The sequence below is a fragment of the Muscardinus avellanarius genome (assembly GCF_963383645.1).
Source record: "Muscardinus avellanarius genome assembly, chromosome: 4".
Taxonomy (NCBI): Eukaryota; Metazoa; Chordata; class Mammalia; order Rodentia; family Gliridae; genus Muscardinus; species Muscardinus avellanarius.
The window spans coordinates 52,623,558-52,645,988 of NC_137789.1; the positions used below are offsets into that span (position 1 = coordinate 52,623,558).

A 22,431-nucleotide genomic window follows, 5' to 3' on the forward strand; every position below is an offset into this window, starting at 1 on the left:
GTGCCTGGTCTGTTGATCTAAACTTTAAACCATGGTAGTCTGCTTCCAACATCTCTTTCCCAAGAAAAAACAGAATAACTTTTTTTCATAAGTGTCATCAAGCAACTTCTAACTGCCAAGTCCAACACTCCCTTTTCAGTGCTTGTGCTGCTAGAACTACCTGGAACACAGAAGGAATTCGCTATACTAGTTATAAACACTGGCCGGGAACTGGCATTTCTAGTCTCATGAAATTAGTCTTGCATCCATTAATGTTATTTATGATGCAGCTTTGGAGACTCTTTTGTCTCCTTTATTGGTTCATTATTCTGTAAAGGTTGTTATTATTTAGATTTTTGCTTTCAGCTATTTATTCTCTACAAATATTTTCAACTAATACAATTTCAACTATCACAGAAAAGTCAGTAATTCTTAAAATCCCCAATTTTGCTTCCCTACTCAGACTTGAATGTTTACCAATCATCTTTCCTTGGATATCCTTCTATCACAATCCAATTGTGAACCAATCCATAAACCTCAATTGTCAAGTATGTCTATTTACTATTCTTCTCCTCATGGCATATAATCAATAGTTGAATCTATGCCATTTTGTAATATCCTCAAACCCATTCCCTCACTTTTATCTCTAGTGCACTGGCCCTATTTTAAGCCTAGGATACCTTGCTGTGCTAGATTACTGACAAAACTTAACCAGTATTCTGTCCGCAATTATTCCCTCTTCCACCGTACTCCTAATTCATCCTCAAAGTAGATGGCAGAATTACCTTTCCAAAAAAAGTTCTGATCATCCCACCTTGGTTTGCTTTAGATGACTGTAATTTAAGGCAAAACTCAGATCTCTTCGAATAACAGTTTCCCTCTATTAAGGTGCCTTTTGCCTACCATTCAATCCTTCTGTCTAGCCAGCCGCCCTTTCTCCCCATCTTAGAAGTCTTAGAAGATTCCTACAGCACAGTAGCTGGAGGATTAATACCAGTTCAATTCCTCTTGCTGATTTCCACCTCCCTAGAAGCTCAACTCCAGGCATGCCCTCATGCATATTTTAAGACCTAACTCATGCACAACATCCTATGAAGCTTTCCTGACCCTTCCAATCAAAAGCTATAACTCCTTCCCGCTTTGAATTCTGATGGTTCTTCATACATATTTCTACCACTCTGTTACTTTTAGATTTCTTAAAGGTCAATTTTATACACTAAAAATAAGGTATCACAACTAGAAAAAGATTATTATTTCACAATTTTCAGAAGCAAGATTGAAAAGACTTAAGTTTGTTCTTGTTTGAGACTGAAAAAATTCCTCCAAATATTGTATTCAGATTAGATTATCAAACCTTTTACAATAGGTACTATACAGTTAATATCTTAAAATAGAGTGATTACTTTAACACAAAACATAAGTTCTGAGTAACCAAGATAACATAAAACCTTGTATTATAAAGTTCTGCTTAAACTACATTTGTTGTTTGACACCATTTACAGCATTGTTTAAATGCTTAGGTTGTTCTAGATAATGTTTACTGTTGGGCTTTGTGAAAGGTTTAATAAGGCTTACGAAACAGAGAAAACCCAGTGCCTTATGTATTGTCTGGGTGAATACATTTTATTAAAAATAAATAGCTTTGTTTTCTCAATAAGAATAATGTTTATAGTATAACAAAGTCAAACAAAAATATCTCAGAAAGAGAAAAATGTACAAAGAAGAAACTTAATTATTGGTAATTTCTCTTGTTGAAGGGTTTAGGGAGCAAGAGACTGAGAATGCCATGCTAAGAAGGCTGCGTTTAGCTTAAAGGCAAAGAGAAAGGAAGGATGTGAATTCAAAGACAGTAGCAAATTTACAAATTAGGAAGGGGGAAAAAGATTGTTGTAATCATCTGGGAAAACAACACAGTTATGTCTATGAGATACTTTTGACTTTGTAACTTCACTTTTTGTTAATCTCTCCCAGACAGACAAGTAAGAAGACACATGGGGTTTTCTGCCACCTTGTTTGTAGTGGCCCCACTGGACACGATCAGATGACTCATGGAGCAGAAATGACTAAATGCAAAACAGATATACTATAATTTGTATAGCTATCAGAAAATAAGTTACATCTATCTCTACTGAACTAAAGATGGAAAAACTAAAAAGTAATAGTATACATATAAACAAACAAACAAATACTAAAGGGAAGAAACAAAGATGATAACTAGAATCTAAGTCTAAATGAAGGTGAAAATCATAGTGTCCCTAGTAATGGGTAGAAAAACTAAGAAATTTTATTTTAGATGTGTTAAATTTAAGATGAGTAGACCATGACAACTTAAAAAAGATTAAAAAATCTCCAAAATAATATTTTGTGATATACAAATTATGAAATAAAATTTTAGTTTTATTGAAATGTAATCACACTTTCTGCTTAAAAATTGTTTATGGCTCCTTTTCTATTATACCTGCAGAGCTGGGTAGATGAAATAAGAGTCTATGTGGCCCATAAATCTAAAATATTTACTGCCCTAGTCTATCCTGAAAAAACCTGCATTTATCTGGCAAATGAACAATATTTCTAAAGTTTAGATACTACTTTATTCGAAAACAGAAGCCATGGTAGCATACCATTTAGAGAAGTAGGTTAAACCAATATTCTTGGAAAAAGATATTTTGGAAATAGAAATTTAGAGCACACCACTGACAGAGGAAATGAAGAAAATGAGGATGGCATGGCATCATGGAATCCAGGAGTTCACGGGTCTCAAATGGGAGGTGGTGGAGCACTGTGAAGAGCACAGTCACAAACAGGGAAGAGACATGGACTGGGAAGGAACATCTGACCAACAGCCAAGAACTGGGTGCAGATTTGGTTTTGCATCTACCCAAGAATCTCAGTCCCTTCACCTACAAATGAGGGTGTTACAGCTTTTCCAGTGCTCCCTTTCAGCATCCATGTTCTCCTACTTTTGATCTCGCCAAAGGCAGAATGCTTACAAGAAATGGTACAGGGAAACAAAGGTCCTCACATAATCTATTCCAAGAAAATTGCAACTCTTAAGAACATCCCAAAGGAGGGGGAAAAAAAAAAAGAAGAGATTTAGGTACAGACAGAAGATTTAGTTTGTTTTAGTGCATTCTACAAGTTCTAGAAATTAAATTACATAAAGTGTATCACCTTACCCAATATACTCATCTTTGTTCTCCTCAGTCACCAGGATATTGGAACCCCCCAACTTCAGGTCATGTGAGGTAACTTTGCCCAAAATCTCCATGTCAACAGAAAAGTACATTTCTAAGCCACATTCTTCAATGTTGTTGTCTCTGGATTAAAAAAAAAAACACATATACATATATCTATGTATGTGCTAATCAATAAAACATTTAATGGGTTTCAAAAATGTATTTTATTGAAAAAAGGAATCTTCAAACCTTATCCAGATAAGGGAATTGTAAAATTCAGTATCAATAGATTCCAAATCCTTAATAGTAAGTTTTTTACTTAGCATACGCTTATAGAATGGTAAAGAGAACCCAGTATCAATAAATTTTCCATGAAATAGTGCCTGCCAAGAAAAACAAAAAAAAACTTTATTTAAAACTTACAAAATAATAATTTATTTGGTACACAATAATATCAGAGAAATCATCAAGATTTATAAACAAGACATTTGCAAGTGAACAGCAAAAATCATGAATATTAAAAATTAGATAAAATGGTAAGTATGAAAAACATATTAAAGATCTATTTTATGGAGGTAAAACACTTGGCTATACAATGTACTACCAAAGACTATAAATAGGATGGTAAAGGATTTTATTACCAACCCCCATACTCTTTCTAATATATTTTATAAATTAGTCTAATTGAATACAGAAATGAAGTACCCTGTACACCTGGGAGGACCCCATTCCTATTCTTTTCTTATTTTCAATAGTTGCCTGAAGGGTTTTCAGGATCACTGTACCTTCATTCTTATTCACAAGAGCCAATATATAAAAAAGAACAGGCTCTCAGCAGTATTTTCAAGAGATATTGAGGACTGAATCCTGGGATGGAGGAGGGGAAACTCTACCTCAGAGCTACAACCTAAGCCCTTTTTCTTTTGAAACAGGGTCTCACTATGTTGCTGAGGGTCTCAGTTGCAGAGGCCCCAGCAGTGTTTGAGACCATCACGATGTAACAAATCCAGTGAACCTACCTCATCATTGTCTCTCGGCCTCGTCATAAAGTGAGTCTGCCTTTGCTCAGTTTAGATTTTATTATCAGTCATTCATATTACCCTCGTGTATACCTTCAAACCCTGTTTCTTCCACTGTATATCAGGCAAAATCCAAGCCTAGCTAAATTCAGCTTTCAATTTACTCAATGCCTTTATCTACACAGTAGAACATACTAGAAATGCATGTACAAACTAACTCATTCATGACCAACAAACAACTATGGAAACTTGGTGCTGCCTGGAGCTGATATTGCCCTACCATAGTCACTTTCCCACTCTCCTTAAGAGGCCTATTTCACTCCTAATTCTCTTCCCTCAAATACCTTTTGCACGAATTCTCATTTTGAGTTGACGGTCTTAATTCCTACTTCACCAAGGAAATAGTATCAGATGAGAACTTCTGTGATTTCACCAAATCCGTTCATTACTAGCATCTGAATCCATACACTTGTATTATGAACAAGCTTTCTATTATAACCTCTGTGTGCAGTGAATAAATATCTTCCTCTCTCTCTCCAATTTAAAGTCATTGCTTCCATAATCCTTTTATTAGTGAGTTCATCAAATTCTTTACTATTTGATCAGCATTATCAGCAATACAAATATTCTATTCTCCTCTCACTGTTGACCCCATACTCATTTCTAGTTACTGCCCAATGCTCTATGATCTTTTACAGCAAACTTCTTTAAAATATTTGTTTATATTTGCTGTGTCCTCTTCTCCCTCCATTCCCTTTTCATTTCCCTCTCCTCAAGCTTTCTATCCCATCACTCATGAGAATCTTTAACTTTGTCGCTAAATAGTCAATTCTAAAGACTCATATTGCTCATCTTGACAGTAACATATGACAGAGCTGACTGTATCTCCCTTTTTGAAACTTTCTTCTTGTCTTCTGTGAATCATTCTTGATTTTTCTACTTTAGCTCTTTTGATGATTCCTTATTTCCTCAATTTATAACCTTTTTCTCTGTCCACACCTATACCTTAAACAGTCACATAGCCTTTTAATATTTTCTACATGCCCAGAACTCCCAAATGCCTCCCTAATCAAGACATCCCATCATCACCAGATTTAATATCCAACTACATATTCTGTATCTCCATATGGATGTCTATTGGCATCCCAAATTAAGCAAGTCAAATCCAAATTCTTAATTTCCCTCAACCCCAAAATTTGCTTTTGCTACAATTCTGTCCATCTTAGGAAATGCCAACTGTAGCCAGATGTACATGCCATTAATTTTGGTGTTATACTTAACTCACAGAAAATCCTTTTTAGCTCTAACTTTAGAATATATGCAGAATCCAAACCATTTCTCATTCTTCCATTGTTCCACCACACCAACCCAAGCCACTATATCCTCTCTCACCTAGATTGTTACAAATGGTCTTCCTGCCTCTGCCCTTCCTTTCCTCTGCCCCCAATTGTAGTCTCTCTTCTACAGAGAAGTAAAGCAAGTTTAATAAAGTTTAAGTTAGATTATGTTGCTTAATCCATGCCACTCACTGCCCTATTTTCTCTTAGTGAATAAAAAGTCTTACATAGCATTTCACCTCCTACCACATTCTCTTTCAAATACTCCACTCCAATCATGTTGGTCTGTTTCTCAACCAAAAATGCATTTCCTCCTTGGAGCCACTGTCTTGGTGTTCCCTGTGCCTAACATGTTCTTCTCCAGGGTATCTGTGTGATTAGTCCCTTGCTATATTCATGCCTCTGTTCATGTGTCTTCCATCAGAGGACTTCTTTCACCACATTTTATAAAAGAGCAACACTCTCCACTCCCCTTTCCCTTAGTAGCACATGTCTATTACTGCTCTCCCTTTTAAAGAATTTAGCTCCCTAAGAGTAGGGACTGCATCTTTTTCTAACATCAAATGTCTAGAATACTTTAGTATTATAGTAGAATCTCAATATTTGTTTCAATGAATAGATGATATATAAAAATATTTCTCAAAAACTAATTCTAGAGCTTCGGCAAAGCTCTGAAAATTCCATAAACATCAATCAAGAGCAGTTATTAGATAATTCTGATTTTCCTTTTATAAAAAAGTAACCACAGTTTTACTAGAATTAAGCTTTATTTTATAAAGGCTACATAGCTACATAAATAATTCTCATACTCATTATTTGATTTCATACAAGTAATCAAAATATAAACTATATTTGACCATTTCTTCCTAAGTAAACATGCTTGGTTACAAATTTTATGAATAATAACTATAATACTTATCTTTCTCTTTCTAGTCCTCATAAAACATTTTTGAAATAAGACAGATTTAAATAAAATAACTGAAAGTCAGGAACTCACCATTGCAATAAAGCGGCCAATGAAACAGAAGTATGAAAGATGGTCTGGATTAATGGTTGATGCTGGATTTATCTGTAGACAATAGTTGTTTTTGCCTGCGTACTCAAATAAGCAATACATTGGGTTCAAAACTTCATGTGAAAGCAAGAAAAACCATTCTCTATAAGAAAATAAGTCAAGACATTTTTTAGCATTCCTATATATATGAACTTAAAAACAAGTCTTAAATACACCTATATATATATGTATATATAATAAACATATGTGTGTATATATATGTCATACATGAGCTCAACAGCTTTTAACCATTCCACTACCCAATTCCTCAGCTCTCCATTGAAGTCATCTATGATCTGACTTTCCATTTAAAGTTACCTGCTAGTTCCTGCATTGCCAAACTACAAAATCACTGCTCATAGATACATGCTTATTTCTATACAAAACTTTTATAGGAATACATCTCTTCAACTTGAATTCAATTCATACTTAAATCCCACTTTTTCACTGCAGCTTAAATTTTATTTCAGAAATTTCTGGAGCAATCTCACTAAATTATATCAGTCATGTACTATTTTGTGATAACATTTTGTGGTAACAATTTCAAAAGAGTATTTATTTTTATGCATGACCTGCCCCATTCACCAGGGCAATCTCCTCAAAGGCAAAAGCCATGTTTATATATATATAAACATATATACATATATACATATGTTTTTATATATATAAACATATATACATATATACAAATACATATATATAATACATATATATAAATACACACACACATATATATATATATATATATATATATTGTGTCCTTAACTTTATAAACACTTTAGGAGATACATATATCCTATAGTGTGTGTGCATATACATATATACATACACACACACACCCAATAGGGTCTTTGTTTTGCAGAGAGATGCTAGGGATCAAACCCAATGTCCCACACATTCCAGGCAAGCATTTTACCACTAAACTAAAACCCCAAGTACCAAAATATGTCTTAATAAATATTTGCTGGTGACACTGAGGCATATAGCACTGTGGCTATGGAACGGTTTTATTTTGTTGTCAATATATTAAAAATTGAACTACAACTTTAAAAGGTAAGGACTTTAAAGGTAGTAAGCAATCTCTTACTTTTTATCACCTACTATGCCTCACTCTAAAAATCCAACAGATGAAATCCCATTAGATAAAAAAAAATAAATTCAATTTGCATAAGGTACTTTTAACAGCAACTTTTTTTAAAAGCAAGATTTCAAGTTCAAATGCTTATTGTTACCAGTGAGTATGTGGGATTTGTATTCTTTGCTTAGCCATTATCCCTTATTCCTCACTACAGCCCTGATCAAATTACTGGATACAAGGAAGGAGAACTTCTAGGTACCTTATCCTCGTCTTTAATCTGGTTAGTCGTGGCACTTTAATGAAACAGAATTGAATGCTACCTTAAAAGGAAAATAGCTACTCATATTCAGCCAACTAATGCAAATAAGGTGAAAATGTGGGTCTAAAGTTTTAAAATGACATAATTTTAACAACATCCTAAGCATAATCTGGTAATTTTTAAAATGTTATCAAGTAATTTACAAAATTTTAACTCATAACAAACCACCTCTCTGCAGGTTCATTTGCCCTGGCAACCTGTTTACAAATGCTTTTCTACCACAAACAACTAAGAAATAATAAACATCAATTATTAAAACAAAGTCCAGTCCTGACATATAGTTGAACCAAGTGACTTCTAGGATAAGGCTGAAGAAAGACATAACCACAGGAAAGAGTACTGAGTAGGTAGGTCTAGTTAGAGTGTATTTAGATACTCACACAAAAATTAGGAATAAAATTACCAGTTACTCTCAGATCACTTTGAGCAAACAGCAGCCCATTCAAAAGAAGAATGGCTATAACAAGGCACCTAACCTGGCCCTACTACCAGAAAAGAAGAAAATATTCTAAGTAGTAAGAGGCAGAATTAACTTTCAACATAATCTTCTCTATACTCTCAAATAAAATGAAGAGACAAGAAGGTTGAAAAAAAATCATGATACAACAGATGAACTAGCAGAGCCTAGAGAAGAAAATGAAGAAAACAGAAGAACCACTAATGAAGAAAAATCACATTAGAAGCAGCAAAACATAGGACAATACTGCAAACAGTGACATGAGGATAGGCCTGAAAAAGTTCAAAACAAAATGGAAAAGCACAAAGATAAAAATGATTAGAGAAAAGATGACAGACACGTAAGACTGACAAAGGAGATTCCACATACCCATGATTGATGTTCCTGAAGAAAAATGGAACAAATGGAACAGAAAAAAATATTCAAAGATACAATAGAAGAAAACTTCCCTGAAATTAAGGAAGATCTTAATATGTTCCTAAAAAAAGATATAAAACAATCAACAGTGAAATTAATGAACTTTAAGGAAAAGGACTGCGTGAGCACCCAGAGAAAATGTTTCCTACAAAGGGAGAACATCAGAGTCACAGTACTGACATTCAATACTAGAAAACAGTGCAACAATGTCTGTACAGAGTATTGGAGAGACAAGTTTTGTGCAAGAAATGCATATCCAGTGAGGCAAAATCTGTGTGTAAAATCAAAAGAAAACATTTTCAAATGTGTAAAGACTATAGGAACATATTACTTCTGCAGACTCTTGAATAAATCAAATGAGTCTAGCTCACTAATACATGAATCAAATAAAAAATTTAGGAATGCCAAGTATGATGGCAAAGGCCCGCTCAGTACTTGGGAAGCTGAGATGGGAGGATCATGGGTTCAAGGCCCACCTCAGCAATTTAGCAAGACCCTCAACAACTTAGCAACAGTGTTTCAAAATAAAATAAAGGGCTGGAGATGTTGCTCAGAGGTAGAATGCCCCTGGATTCAATTCCTAGTACCTGCTTCCCACCCAAAAAGAATTTAGAAATAAGAAAATCATGATATAGAGGAATTGACTATATGCATTAAGCTGTCATAAAAAAAAAGAGGTGCTACATGTCTGTAATCCCAGATACTCAAGAAGCTGAGGTAAGAGTATGGCAATTCTATTGGAGGCAAGCCTCAGAAACTTCAGGAAAGTCGCAAATTTAAAAAAAAGGTTGAAAATATAGGTCAGTGGTCGAGTGCCCCCTGGATTCCATCTCCAGTACTGTGGGTAGGGATGGGTGAATGGGGATTAAAAAAAACACACACCACACAATATAAAACTAAGCTGGGCATGCCTATAATCCTAGTATTTGGGATGGCTGAGACGGAAGGATGGCTGGTTTAAGACCAGCCTCAGCAACTTAGTGAGATTTAGCAATCTAGCAAGACCCTGTTTCAAAGTAGCCGGGAGGTAGAATGCACCTGTGTTCAATTCTCAGTACCAAAACCAAAAAATGTATAAATAAAATAAAATAAACCTAGATCTAAAAAGTTGAGGCAAATAAGGGTTGAAAGAAGAATATAAATGTTTTAAACTCAGACACCAGAAAATAATACCCACATTTGCTTACTTCTGTGATATACCATTTTTTAAATGTCTGAAAAATCTCTGAAATTGAGAATATTTCATAAAAGATGTGGTATAAACATTTACCATGGTAGGCAGTATTTCTTTATGAAAAAAAGCTTAATGTTTTAGATGATAAAATATGTTAATATAAACAAAACTCTGATAATCCCACATATACCATCATAAATGTTTTCCCACCAGTTTTGCCTGGTCCTGCATCACTTTTTGTCAGTTGTAGTAAACTGTCATTTTGTAATTCTGTACCCCAGTAAAATAACAGTTCAAAAGAGGATTGTTTCTATGAAGGCCAAGCAAAATTCTTAAGACTTATTGAGAAAAAAAATTTAAATTAATTATTGCCAATTAGGGTTTGTGTGATATAATTAAAGGAAAGATTTAAAAATTAAAGGAATTTTCACTTATTGTTTTACAAACACCTTCTATGAATGATATATTTATTGAATGTAAAAAACCATAACAGATTCAGATTAGATTAAATGTACAAACATAACCATCATACAATATTTTAAGAGCAAAAATGAAGAAATAGGCTTATGCTGATTCATTAATTATAAAATTTCTGCACATATAATATTGTGTAGCCATTTGTAAAAAGGATATTAGTGCTGTCTATACATGGACATTGAAAGATGCCCATAGTATATAAAATAACAAAAACAAATTCTTTTTTAGCTTTACATTGCTGGGGATTAAATTCATGACTTTGGGTATGCTAGGCAAGCTCTCTACCACTGAGCTATACCTTCAGCCCCCAAATCAAATTTTTATATTTTATACATTGTATTATATTAATTCTGTTGTGAAACAGTAAATATGTAAATATGTACCATTCTATATGTATATGTAAATTTACATATATGTATAGATTCAGAGAAATTATATGGAGAGATAAGCAAGAAAAGTAATAATGGTGACCTCTAGACTTGTACCAATATTTGAATTGTTATTAAATCTGGATTACTACTGAAAATAATCCAATATATTCACATATAATCCAATATATTCACATATCTTCTTAAGAATACATTAACTGCATGCAATAAAATTTGCTTATTTGAAAGCTGATATGTATTTTTTGTTACCTTGCTAGACCACCATAATCAAGTCCTTCTTCTCCTCTAAATATCACATATAATCGCCTCCTCAAATCATAGGGTTTTAATGCCATAATCTAATTAAAAACAAAAACCACAAATATTTAAACACTCATAGATAGCACATTTTATTTTCAGGCACTAAATTTAAGTTAACCCACACATTTAATAAACATTTTCTTATCTCTTGCCAACAATGTCTCTAACTACAGAGATCAATTGGTTTGTTCCATGATCTAAAGACACATCAATCAATTAAACTGTTTTCTCTTCTAGTTCTACTTTGAGTTAATGGTAAGAGAGAAAGAGTATGTCACAGAAAGCTCCTTTTTTTCTTGGTACTGGGGTTAAACCCAGAGTCATTCTACCTCTGCACTATACCCCAAGTCCTTTTTACTTTTTTTGTTGAAATACAGTCTCTTTAAGTTGTTGAGGTTGGCCTTGATCCTACAATCCTCCTGTCTCAGACTCCTCCCAAGTACTGGAATTACAAGCATGCACCACCACATCTAGCTAGAAATCTATTAAGGTTAAATAATAATCTCTACTCTCTCACTCCCCAAAACTGTATCATAATCTAACAGGTGACTTGTATATTTTTTCCAAGTAGTAACACTTAAGAGGCAAAATAACGTGTTCTGCATCCTGCTTACACAAAATACTCCATTTATTAAGAAACTCACCTTAATCATTAAGTATTACATAAAGTCTTATCATAATAAGTATTATAATAGTACTTATATCAGATTTTCATAACCCTAAGTAGCTTACATCCAAGTTACTAAGCAGATTTTACCTTTGGATAAAAATAATTTACTTCTACCACATCTATATCAGAACCATAGCTAAGAATGCTTAAGTCTGGGCTAGAGCACACATCATCAGCATGCCTCTTTCAGGGGTAATCATGGGTCCAATCCCACAAATCCAGAAGGAAATGATTCTCCCCAAGAGAGTTTAAAGCAAAGTAGTCTACCATAAATTTAGATGCACACTTACTAAAATTAACTCAAATAAAGCTTGGAACAAGTTAGTTGGAAGCCTGAAACACTTTGCTAAGAAGTTATTAACTCAAAAAAAGTTTGATAATAGTTACATTAACTCTATAGTCCAAAGTCTAACAGATGATAAATTAAACCTGGATTTGAACATCTCCATACCTTTTTAGAGTATTATCATTACATTTTGGCATATACAAATATATAAAACTTCTGTGTTTGGTTCATTTCAATACTTTAGAGAGGAACAGGAAGTCTCACAAAAACAAAAACTGACATTATGATTTTGAATCTTTATTCTGTAGATGATTCAGGGAAGGTAGACATATTACATTCATTTATTCATTCACTGAATTTTTACTGGGTATGTGCTATGTAGAAGACAGTGTCCTAGGATATTGGGCAAAAGAACAATAAACAAAATAGTCCAAGCTTGCTCTTATAAGCTTACATCATAGTAAATAAGAAAGAAAATATATCAAATGGAAGTTAGTTATAAAAATAATAAAGTAGCAAAAATGGCTAGAATGTGACCATGAGAGAGGCCAGCAGGAACTGACACCTTAAACAGTATGCTCAGACATAACATTTAAAAAGAAATTTAGAGGTGAAAATGAACATAAGTATTATAAATGGAATATTCAAACGGAGTATGGTATCTACCAATGTAATTATTTAATTGTTAGCATTATCAAAATTTTTTCTGCTTGAAGTAAAAAATTCTTATGGAGTAGGTATCAAAACACATTAACTTGTTCAAAAAGCTATTTAAGCTTTATACAAGTATATACCTAAATCATGCCTTTACTTATAAAATGGACATAAGGATGAGAGCTATCTCAAAGGGAAGCTGTGAGGAAAAATGAATTAACCAGAAGAGGCCAGTGCCAAGCAGCGGCAATCACTCAATACGTGGTTTAGTCTGATATGACCACTATTAAAATGGTCACTAAAGCAATTATAGTCATTCTTCTCATTTTAAATTTTTAAGACCTTAACTCCCGTTATATGTATAGAGTAAAACAGACAAATAGTATTATTTATTCGAATGATATCTTCCTTACCTGTTGGAAAGAATCTTCAAATAATGTCTGCCGAGACACATTGATCTTTACATGACTGGGTAGTGCATTAGACTAAAAACAAAAATAATATATCACATTAGCCATAATAGATATAGAATATAAAGATAAGACTAAATTATTATGAAGACAAGACTTATTTACCACTCTAGTACCTGGCACAAATAACGGAAGTGAGCAAGTTTCCACCTGAAGCTGCGTTCATAAGCTATTTGTGGACCACCTTTTGTTCTAAAGAAAAAATAAACAAATTATTTAGTAACCCATAATAAATTAAATATTTAATATACAGTATAAAATCAGAGTATACCAGAGTTCTATAAATGAACAATTAAAGTTATTTCTGGGAGAGAATAATATTTAGTGGGCCAATAGAGGTTTGAGCTATGAGGGCTTTTATAACAACAGGACACACACAGAAAGGAAGAATGCATGTATGAATGAGTCTTTTGTTAGCTGATTAGCTAAATGAAATATTAAAGTTTACTAAAGATTATTTCAAAGAAAGCTTTTGATAATCTTTAAATCTAAGAAGGACCGAGATTCTAGATAAATAAGAGACGGAAGCAAATTATATCATATCTTAATCATACATATTGCTAGAAATCATAAGCAAAGAGAATAAAATTCCTATAAACAGGTGACATTCAGGTCCCATGGCTCAGCAGGTCAGTAGAGAAGAAGCACCTAGAGTGGTCAGCATCTAGGTATGTAGTTTTACAATATGGTTTGGCTCAAAGTGAAAGGGCCTGGGTCTCTTGTTTATTGAGAGCCTAAGAGACCAGTAAAAAGAACTGTCACAATCTTAGGAAACACTTTAATTCATTCATTCTTCCAAGGCATACTTATTCAATGCATGGTATGCCCCTCATGTTCCTCTAGTCAGTGAGAGTTTTATTCGCTAACAGCAAAAAATGACTGTTATGAAATTTATGTAGCAGAGGAGGAGCCAGACAAAAACACAACAAATAAGCTATATATGGTGAGTGTTAAAAGGGGATAAATGTCTTTCAACTTTCTTAAAAAAGAGTCTTGCCAAAAGGGCAGTGAGTGATAAGGGTAGAATTCTGAAATTGCTAAAAGGATGAATAGAGTTGGATTCATGGACCCACTGACAAAACAAAACATAAAGGAGAGAGCATACGCCATATACATATTTGGAGAAAGAACAAACCAAGTAGAGAAAATAAGGGCTAAGACTCAGAGGTAAAAGGCTAAGATGTTCAAGGTATGGCTAGGTGGCCAAAAAAGCTGGTGCAGACTGAATGAGAAAACAGAGATGAAACTGAAGGCATCTGGGTCAGATTTTCTTAGGCCATAGAAGTCATTGTAAAGACTTTGCTTTTCACTCTAATTGACAGGGAAATCACTGCAGGCTTTTATGCTAAGAAATGGCATATTTAGATTTTTAAACGAATCAGTTTTCCTGTTCTATAGGGAATAACATATATGAGGTGTGAGTAGAAAGCAGAGGACTCTAACAGCACTCCGGTGAGACACACTGGTAACTTGGACCAAGGTGGTGATCATGGAGGTGGTAATATGTAGCTGGACCTTAGATGTGTTCTCGATGGGAACAAGAAATAAGGGTGGAGTACGAATGCTGGTAGGTAGATAGATATGATGGTCAGTATTTGTGAAAGACATGTTATTACTTCTATTTTTCTTAGTGATACAAAGACATCAAACTAAGAGTAAGGACAAAGGAGAGATCTGTCAAGTTCTTAATTAAGGGGTCTATCTCATTCTCTCATGTTGCAGCAGCATGACGTGACTGCTAAGAGAACAGATTCTGAAGGTGGATCTCCTTGATCTGAAACCAAGTGCCATTACTTGTCTTACCACTTGGAATAGATGTGCTTGCTACACCCGTGTAGCAAGAGGAAAATAACAGTATCTTCCTCAAGGAGTTATTGGAAGATAAAGATGAGCTATCATAATTATTATACTTGCCACTGTTATTACTATATATTATGTAATTGAAGGAATTATATGCCACAGATCCATTCTGGAGATAAGACCAAGTAAAGATCGTTATACTAGGGTATTACTTGTACAAGTTTTCTTGAACCAATATAAATTTGAGGCTTCATTAGAGACTAAACTTTATGTCTTCATTATGAAGCAAAGAGAATTTCAGGTTTTCACTTACACAGATGACTTCCCATTGCGAGGATCTTTGAATGTTGTTGTTCTTGTGTTATGATCAACAAAGTACCTAACACCTTCTCGAGTATACCGAATTTCCCAGCCTTCTGGCAGGGGTTCTTCATTTTGTAAGCTAAAAGAAAAAAGTCACAATTGCAAGGTGAATATTATCTAGATACCTCAGGTTCACTGATTCTATCTACAGATATAGGCAAGATGACTTAAGTAAGGCCACTGAAAAACATACCCTTGAGTTCTTGGATCTTCCCACTGGGTTGTTTTTGTGTTATGATTCACAAAGTAAACCCTGTCTGTGGAATCCACTCTTTTTTCTAAAAAAGAATGTGAGCATAACACTTAGTAACTGTCTGTCTATCTGTCTGTCTGTCTCTCTCTCCCTCCCTCCCTCCCTCCCTCCCTCCCTCCCTCTTACACACACACACACACACACACACACACACACACACACACACACACACCTCACCAACACTGTCCTGCCTTACCCCATCCTGGAGGCAAAGGTCCATACGGGTCGTTTTCTGCAGTTAACATTGACGCCTGATTAGAAATGGGTGAGAAGAAGAAACCACATATAAAAGCAGAAATAAGCTAAGCATGTATTCAGTTATATCTTGTCATTTCGTAAATATTACAAGTGAATATGTAGTCATTTCAATATGCAAAATCCTAAATGTCATGAAGCAACAGTTCCTAGAATGGAACCTAGGAGAATTCTACCTATGAGCTATACCATTTTATTTTTTATTTTGAAACCATTTTATTTTTATTTTTTGAAAAAAATTTTTTATTTTTTATTTTTTATCTTGCTAAGTTGCTGAGAGCTCACTACGTTCAAAGCTGACCTTGAAGCTGCAATCCTCCTGCCTCAGCCTTCCAAATCCTGGAATTATAGGTATTTGTCACCCCACCTGGCTTCCTTCCCTTCTTCCTTGATAATCAAACCATTATTTTGTTTGAGGTGGCAATGTATCCATAAGGAATAATCCATTCCCTGTTTCTCTTGTAGCTAGTTTAGTAGAGTGACCAATTCTGAACAATGACTATAAGTAGAATGCCATAGTACCTATCACTTGGGTACTTGACAGCGTTACTGAGCTAATACAGTATTTTTTTTAAACCATACCCCAGATTTGGTGTTCAGCTGAGAAAACTGAACTTCAATCCTTTAAAGAGGATTCTGTTATGTGTAGTAGAACATACTTCTCTAACACACCTAATAGCTAATTCTGTCCTATTTCACACATATAGATGTTTCACACATAAACAAAACCACACAATACATACTCTCTTGTTTACTATATGCAGGTTAAGGATCCCTAATAAAAATATCTGAGATCTGAAATCCTCTAAAACCTGCAAGAGTACTTATGTCAAGACAATTCTTATTAAGTAGTAACTAAGAAAACATTTTGACATTTTTGAATATCACCAAAACAGAGAATGGCAAATACTTGAGGAAAAAAGTCGTATTAACAACTTATAATTAGCTAATTACCGAATAGAGGTATCGCTGGTTAAACTGTTGCATAGCTCCCTGCAATTGGTTTCGCTGAGATTGCCACTGTTCAAAGTTTCTAACAGATTCCATGGTAGGCCGCTGCCACGTTGTTGTTCTGGTGTTATGATCCACGTAATAAACTCTTCCACGATCATCAACTCTTCTTTCCCAACTACCACAAATGAGAAAGCCAATAAAAAAAGTGAAATAAACAGGCTAAGTGTGGTGGTAGTCCATGCCCATAATCCCAGTTGCTCAGGAGGCTGAAGCAGGAGGATCACAAGGGCACAGCCAGCCTGGAAAACTGAGCAAGACTCTGTCTCAAAATAAATTTTTTTTAAAAGGTTAGGGCCAGGCATGGCGGCACATGCTTGCCAATCCCAGTACTTGGGAGGCTGAGACAGGAAGATCACAAGTTCAAAGCCAGCCTCAGCAACTTGGTGAAGCTCTCAGAAACTTAGTGAGACCCTGTTTCCAAATAAAATATAAAATAGGCCTGGGAGATAGCCTGGAGGTAAAGGCCTCTGGGTTCCATTCCCAGTACCACAGGGAGAAAAAAAGGCTGGGGATACAGCTCAATGCCTTAGGCCCTGGGTTCAATCACCAGTACAGCAAACAAAACAAAACAATCTCCTAATACTAAAGAGTGAAAAATTGTTAATATTTCACTCAAGTGACTTTAAAAAATCAGGTCCAAAATAGAAAATAAAATATTTTTATTCCTCAAAAACCTATGAATCTATGAAATACATATTTTAACTAAATTACTTTACCATTCTATTAATAACATGATTTCTAAAAATTGCCTAAAAATAGACTACTGATTGAACAGTTTGTTTCAAGCCTACTATCCTTTCTCCCTTTTTTTTTTGGTAAGCATTTACAGAGTGGATGCCACGCCTTCTGCCTTTTGACCACTGCTTGTGTTCAGGGTATTAACTGAACTCGTTTTGTTGCTTTTTAACTCACCTTCCCACGGCTACATGCAGCCAAGTATCTTCCTGAGGTGCTGATAAACCCATTCCACTCCACCCACCACGGCTCTCTGGCATGGCAAAGAGTGAATCCACCTACTTTTCAGCTTCAGCTCCTGAGATTTTGCAAGGGCCCAGGAGAGCCAAAGCAACTGCCGCTGGTTCCAAGTGTGTTATGTGTTTCATTCTGCCATGTCATTCTTTCCTGTAGAACAGAATGGCCTTCCCTATTTTCTCTACCACCAGAATTTTAGTCAGGCTCCAGGATTCAGTTTCTCTCTCACCTTTGTCATATACCTGGGATCTATTAAACCAATTTTTGCCAATAATTTTTAGCATATCTCAAAATCCTTTCAACAACTAATTTTAAATTCCTTTTATAAGCTTATTAAAAATACAATGAGGTCAAGCAATTTATATGTCTGAATCTCCACAGCTATTGTGTGATCACAATATTGTGTTATGAGATTTAATGATATAAGAAGCTGAGCACAGTAACACATGCTGGTAATTCCAGTACTTGGGGTGGCTTAGAGAGGAGGATCACAGGTGTGGGGCCAACTTCAGCGAGTTAACAAGACCCTCGGCAACTCAAGTGAGTCCTTCTTTCAAAATAAATAAAAAGGACTAGAGATGTAGCTCAGAGGTAGAATGTCTCTGGGTTCACCACCACTCCCAGGACCAAAAATAAATAAATAGATAAAAATAAAATAAGACATAGAAAATGATGATCCACAAAGAATACAAGTAAACTTGTACTACATTATAAAATTATAAAGGAATTTAAATCTAAAACTTTTTTTTAATGTACTAAATAAAGTTCCTGCTATTAAACTATCTTTCAAGATCACTCACAAACTGATCTTCCTTTACTTTTGTGTTCTTTCCTAACTCCATACAAATTGCACAAATAGCTAGTTGAAATATACTATATGCCCCCTCCCCAAATGTTCTGCCTATGCATAAAATATATTTCTTACTGTTTTCAGGACTCTGTCCTTCTAGATTTTTGTGAGACTTTCCTTTTAATGGAAGCAAGTATTGAGGCCTTACTCCTATGATATTAAATGAGAACTTATCACTGGAAAGGATGGCCCGTGTGTTTTAATATAACAAACCATAATGTTCATTTTAACTATGAGAGAATCACCATGCTATAGTCATTCATTTAAAACATCCATTGAGAGCCATAACCTTGGTTTATTTCACTAAAATTACTATAAAAAATTAGGCAGAAACTATCTTTAAAGCCTATTATGCTCTTATGCTGTATTAAATAAAATTTAAAAACCACATGTGTAGCAAAAAATACAACTGTGGATATATAAAACTAATACATTACCCTGGAGGTAAAGGCTGTGGTCTTTCCCATGTAGTAGTTCGAGTGTTATGATCAACATAATAGGTTCTACCATGAGGATCTTTTCTTTGTTCCCACCTTTAATTTAAAAAAGCAAATAAATAAATAAATAAATAAAGCCATAGAAAACAAGTTAATCTAAAATTTTTAGTTACTAATTTACAAAATTCAAAATTATTATGAAATAAACACTATAACCAAGAGAGGAACCTCAGCCTCATATGAAACCCAAAGCACAAAATAGCATTAATACCTATTTCACCTATGATTTAAAAAACATATCTAAAAGACTTTTAGCAGAAATAACTTTAATGAAGTATATGTTAATATATCACTCCATCATGAAAATTTCTTCATTTTTGTGTATATAATATCTTAGATTGTTTTTTTCTTTTTGGTGGGACTAGGAATTGAACCCACAGATGATCTACCTCCAAGCTATAACCCCAGCCCTTTTTATTTTTTATTTTAAAACAGGGCCTTGCTAAGTTGCTGAGGTTGGCCTCAAACCTGTGATTCTTCTGTACTGGATTTACAGGTGTGCACCACCACTTCTGGCTGCATACAACGTCATACTATACACATGCACCTTGCTCTTGGTTTGGGGAGGCCTCTGAATTTATAGATGTAGCAATTTCAGCTCTTTCCCATTATATCTCAAAGATTCAACCTCTCTCATTTTTCCCACTCTCATGTTTTTCTCTGGGGTCCATGTCTTCTCTTATGCACAGAAACTCAATGAACAGAAAGGCCTTATTACATTATTTCCCTTACATTATCTTCATACACTATGACCATACATATAAAAGCTATTCACTCTACTAAGTTGTACCTACATATATACATACACAAACCAATACATACAAAATACTTGACAGTTTGCTTATTTTGTGTCTAATGCACCTAAATTATAAAATGCTTAAACAGTAACTGTGAACATTAAAGAACCCTAAATTTACTACTCAGAATCATAGAAATTATTAAGCCTATGCTACTATGCACTACAAAAATGTATATATTCCTTATGAAGCATTTCACTAAAAACACATAACCTAAAAATTCAGATTGACTTCATTTGTTTCTTTGAGCAAAAAGCTCCTGAGAAAAAAGGACTTAAACATGAAATTTCATTTAAAAGCATTTCAGAGCCGGGAGTGGTGGGGCACACTTGTAATCCCAGCATTTGAGGGGCTGAGACTGGAGGATCATGGTTCGCGGACAGCCTCAGCTACTTAATGAGCCCCTCTTCAACTTAGTGAGACCCTGTTTCAAAATAAAAGAATTAAAAATGGGGCACGGGGTGTAGCTTGGAGGTCAAATGCCCCTGGGTTCCATCCCCAAACCCATAAAAAAAAAGCATTTCAGAAAAACCTAGAACTATACCTATAAATAAAGTTTAGCTACCAGCCAGGCGTGATGGCATATGCCTGTAATCCCAATACCTGGGAGGCTAAGACAGAAGGATTACAGGTTCAAGAATAGTCTCAGTAACTTAGCAAGACTCTCAGCAACCTAAAGAAACCCTGCTGCAAAACAAACAAACAAAAATTTTTTAAATGGGGAATAGGGGTATAGCTTGTATCATAAATAGATACAAGAAGTTTAACTACCAGAACAAATAAAAAACCTAAAGACCTGATTGAGTTTCAAGAGTTTTCTAGCAATGGTACTTTGGTATTTTTAAATATTAATTCCCATTAATTGGTGTTAAAGTTTGTACTGCTGTCCTATAGCAATATTCCCTGTTTTCACCCCTTTCTTCACACATAGTATGAGAGCTGAATACGTACATTCATAGTTATTTAATAACAGACACTTTCACATAGTTTAAAGTCATACCGTCTATGGGCTCACTATGAAAATAAATTCTTTATCTTCCATTCCCCACAAGCAACATTTTCAAATATTTTAGTCAGTTTTTCTGGCATGAACCTTCCTTTCTTATTGGCATACTTAACTTACTACTACATATTTTTTAATTTTAATTTTATTTTATTGGTGCACTATAGTCTCACATCATAATGTGGATCATGTTGACAATGGCAGATATTCACACAGTACTTGGTGCCCCCTTTTCCCTCCCTCCCAATACTGAGTGTCCAGGTTAACAATGTCATATTCACATGTATACACATATTTGAATGTAGCTTTTTCATTGATTAACCTCAGCCTTCTTCCTTCCCCACCCCTCCTTTCTGGCTTTGTTAAAGTTTCCCCTCCATTATCTGGAGTCCCTCTGGTATCCTTAATACTCCCTAGCTTGAGCATATTAGAGAAAACATATGTCCCTTCTCTTTCTGTGCTTGGCTGATCTCACTTAACATAATGTTTTCTAGGACTTTCCATCTTCTTGCAAGTGACATGATTTTGTTCTTTATTGCTGAGTAGAATTCCATTGTGTGTATTTCCCATAATTTTGCAATCCAGACCAGAGACTGTGAAGCTATTAGAGGAGGGCATATGTTCAACACTCCAACATATAGGCACAGGTAGTAACTACTTCAACAGGACCTCCAAAGTGCAGGAAATTAAAACGAGAATTAACGAGTGGGATGGCATCAAACTAAAAAGTTTCTGCTCATTAAAAGAAACCATCAAGAACCTAAAGAGAAAGCCTACAGAATGGGAGATCTTTACCAGCCACCACTCTGATAGAGGGCTAATATCTAGAATATATAAAGAGCTTAAAAGACTCTACACTAGCAAAACAAATAACCCAATTAAGACATGGGAACTGAATAGAACAGACACTTCACAAAAGAAGAGATACAAATAGCCAATAGATACATAAAAAAATGTTCAACATCTTTAACCATCAGGGAGATGCAAATCAAAATTACTCTGACATTCCATCTAACCCCAATCAGAGTGGCAAGTATAAAGAAGTCAAATAATAACAAATGCTGGTGAGGATGTGGGGAAATAGGAACTCTTTCACACTGTTGGTGGGAGTGCAAACTAGTTCAGCCGCTATGGAGATCAGTGTGGAGATTCCTTAAAAACTGGAGGATCCACATAATCTGGTTATACCATTCCTGGGTATATTTCCAAAGTAGTTGAAATCAGAGAACTACAGTAACATATGCGTACCCATGTTCCTAGTGGCACAATTTGTAGTAGCTGAAATATGGAAACATCCTAGGTCTCCATCAACAGAAGAATGGATTGCAAAATTATGGGAAATACATATTTAATTTGAAACATAATATAATG

General features: G+C 34.7%; 1 protein-coding gene across 3 annotated transcripts in view; it reads right to left on the reverse strand.

The window, feature by feature from the left end:
* Window positions 1-22,431, reverse strand: part of WWP1 (WW domain containing E3 ubiquitin protein ligase 1) — a gene marked incomplete at both ends in the record, with an annotated part of 78,400 nt that overhangs the window by 20,784 nt on the left and 35,185 nt on the right. For all 3 annotated transcript variants that reach the window (XM_080694547.1, XM_080694548.1, XM_080694546.1), the window contains 11 exons: window positions 3,156-3,296; window positions 3,405-3,538; window positions 6,509-6,668; window positions 11,126-11,214; window positions 13,200-13,271; window positions 13,373-13,448; window positions 15,370-15,498; window positions 15,613-15,697; window positions 15,869-15,923; window positions 16,882-17,056; window positions 19,201-19,296. In XM_080694547.1, the coding sequence (XP_080550673.1) occupies window positions 3,156-3,296; window positions 3,405-3,538; window positions 6,509-6,668; window positions 11,126-11,214; window positions 13,200-13,271; window positions 13,373-13,448; window positions 15,370-15,498; window positions 15,613-15,697; window positions 15,869-15,923; window positions 16,882-17,056; window positions 19,201-19,296 (1,212 nt within the window). The remainder of the gene's footprint in view (window positions 1-3,155; window positions 3,297-3,404; window positions 3,539-6,508; window positions 6,669-11,125; window positions 11,215-13,199; window positions 13,272-13,372; window positions 13,449-15,369; window positions 15,499-15,612; window positions 15,698-15,868; window positions 15,924-16,881; window positions 17,057-19,200; window positions 19,297-22,431) is intronic.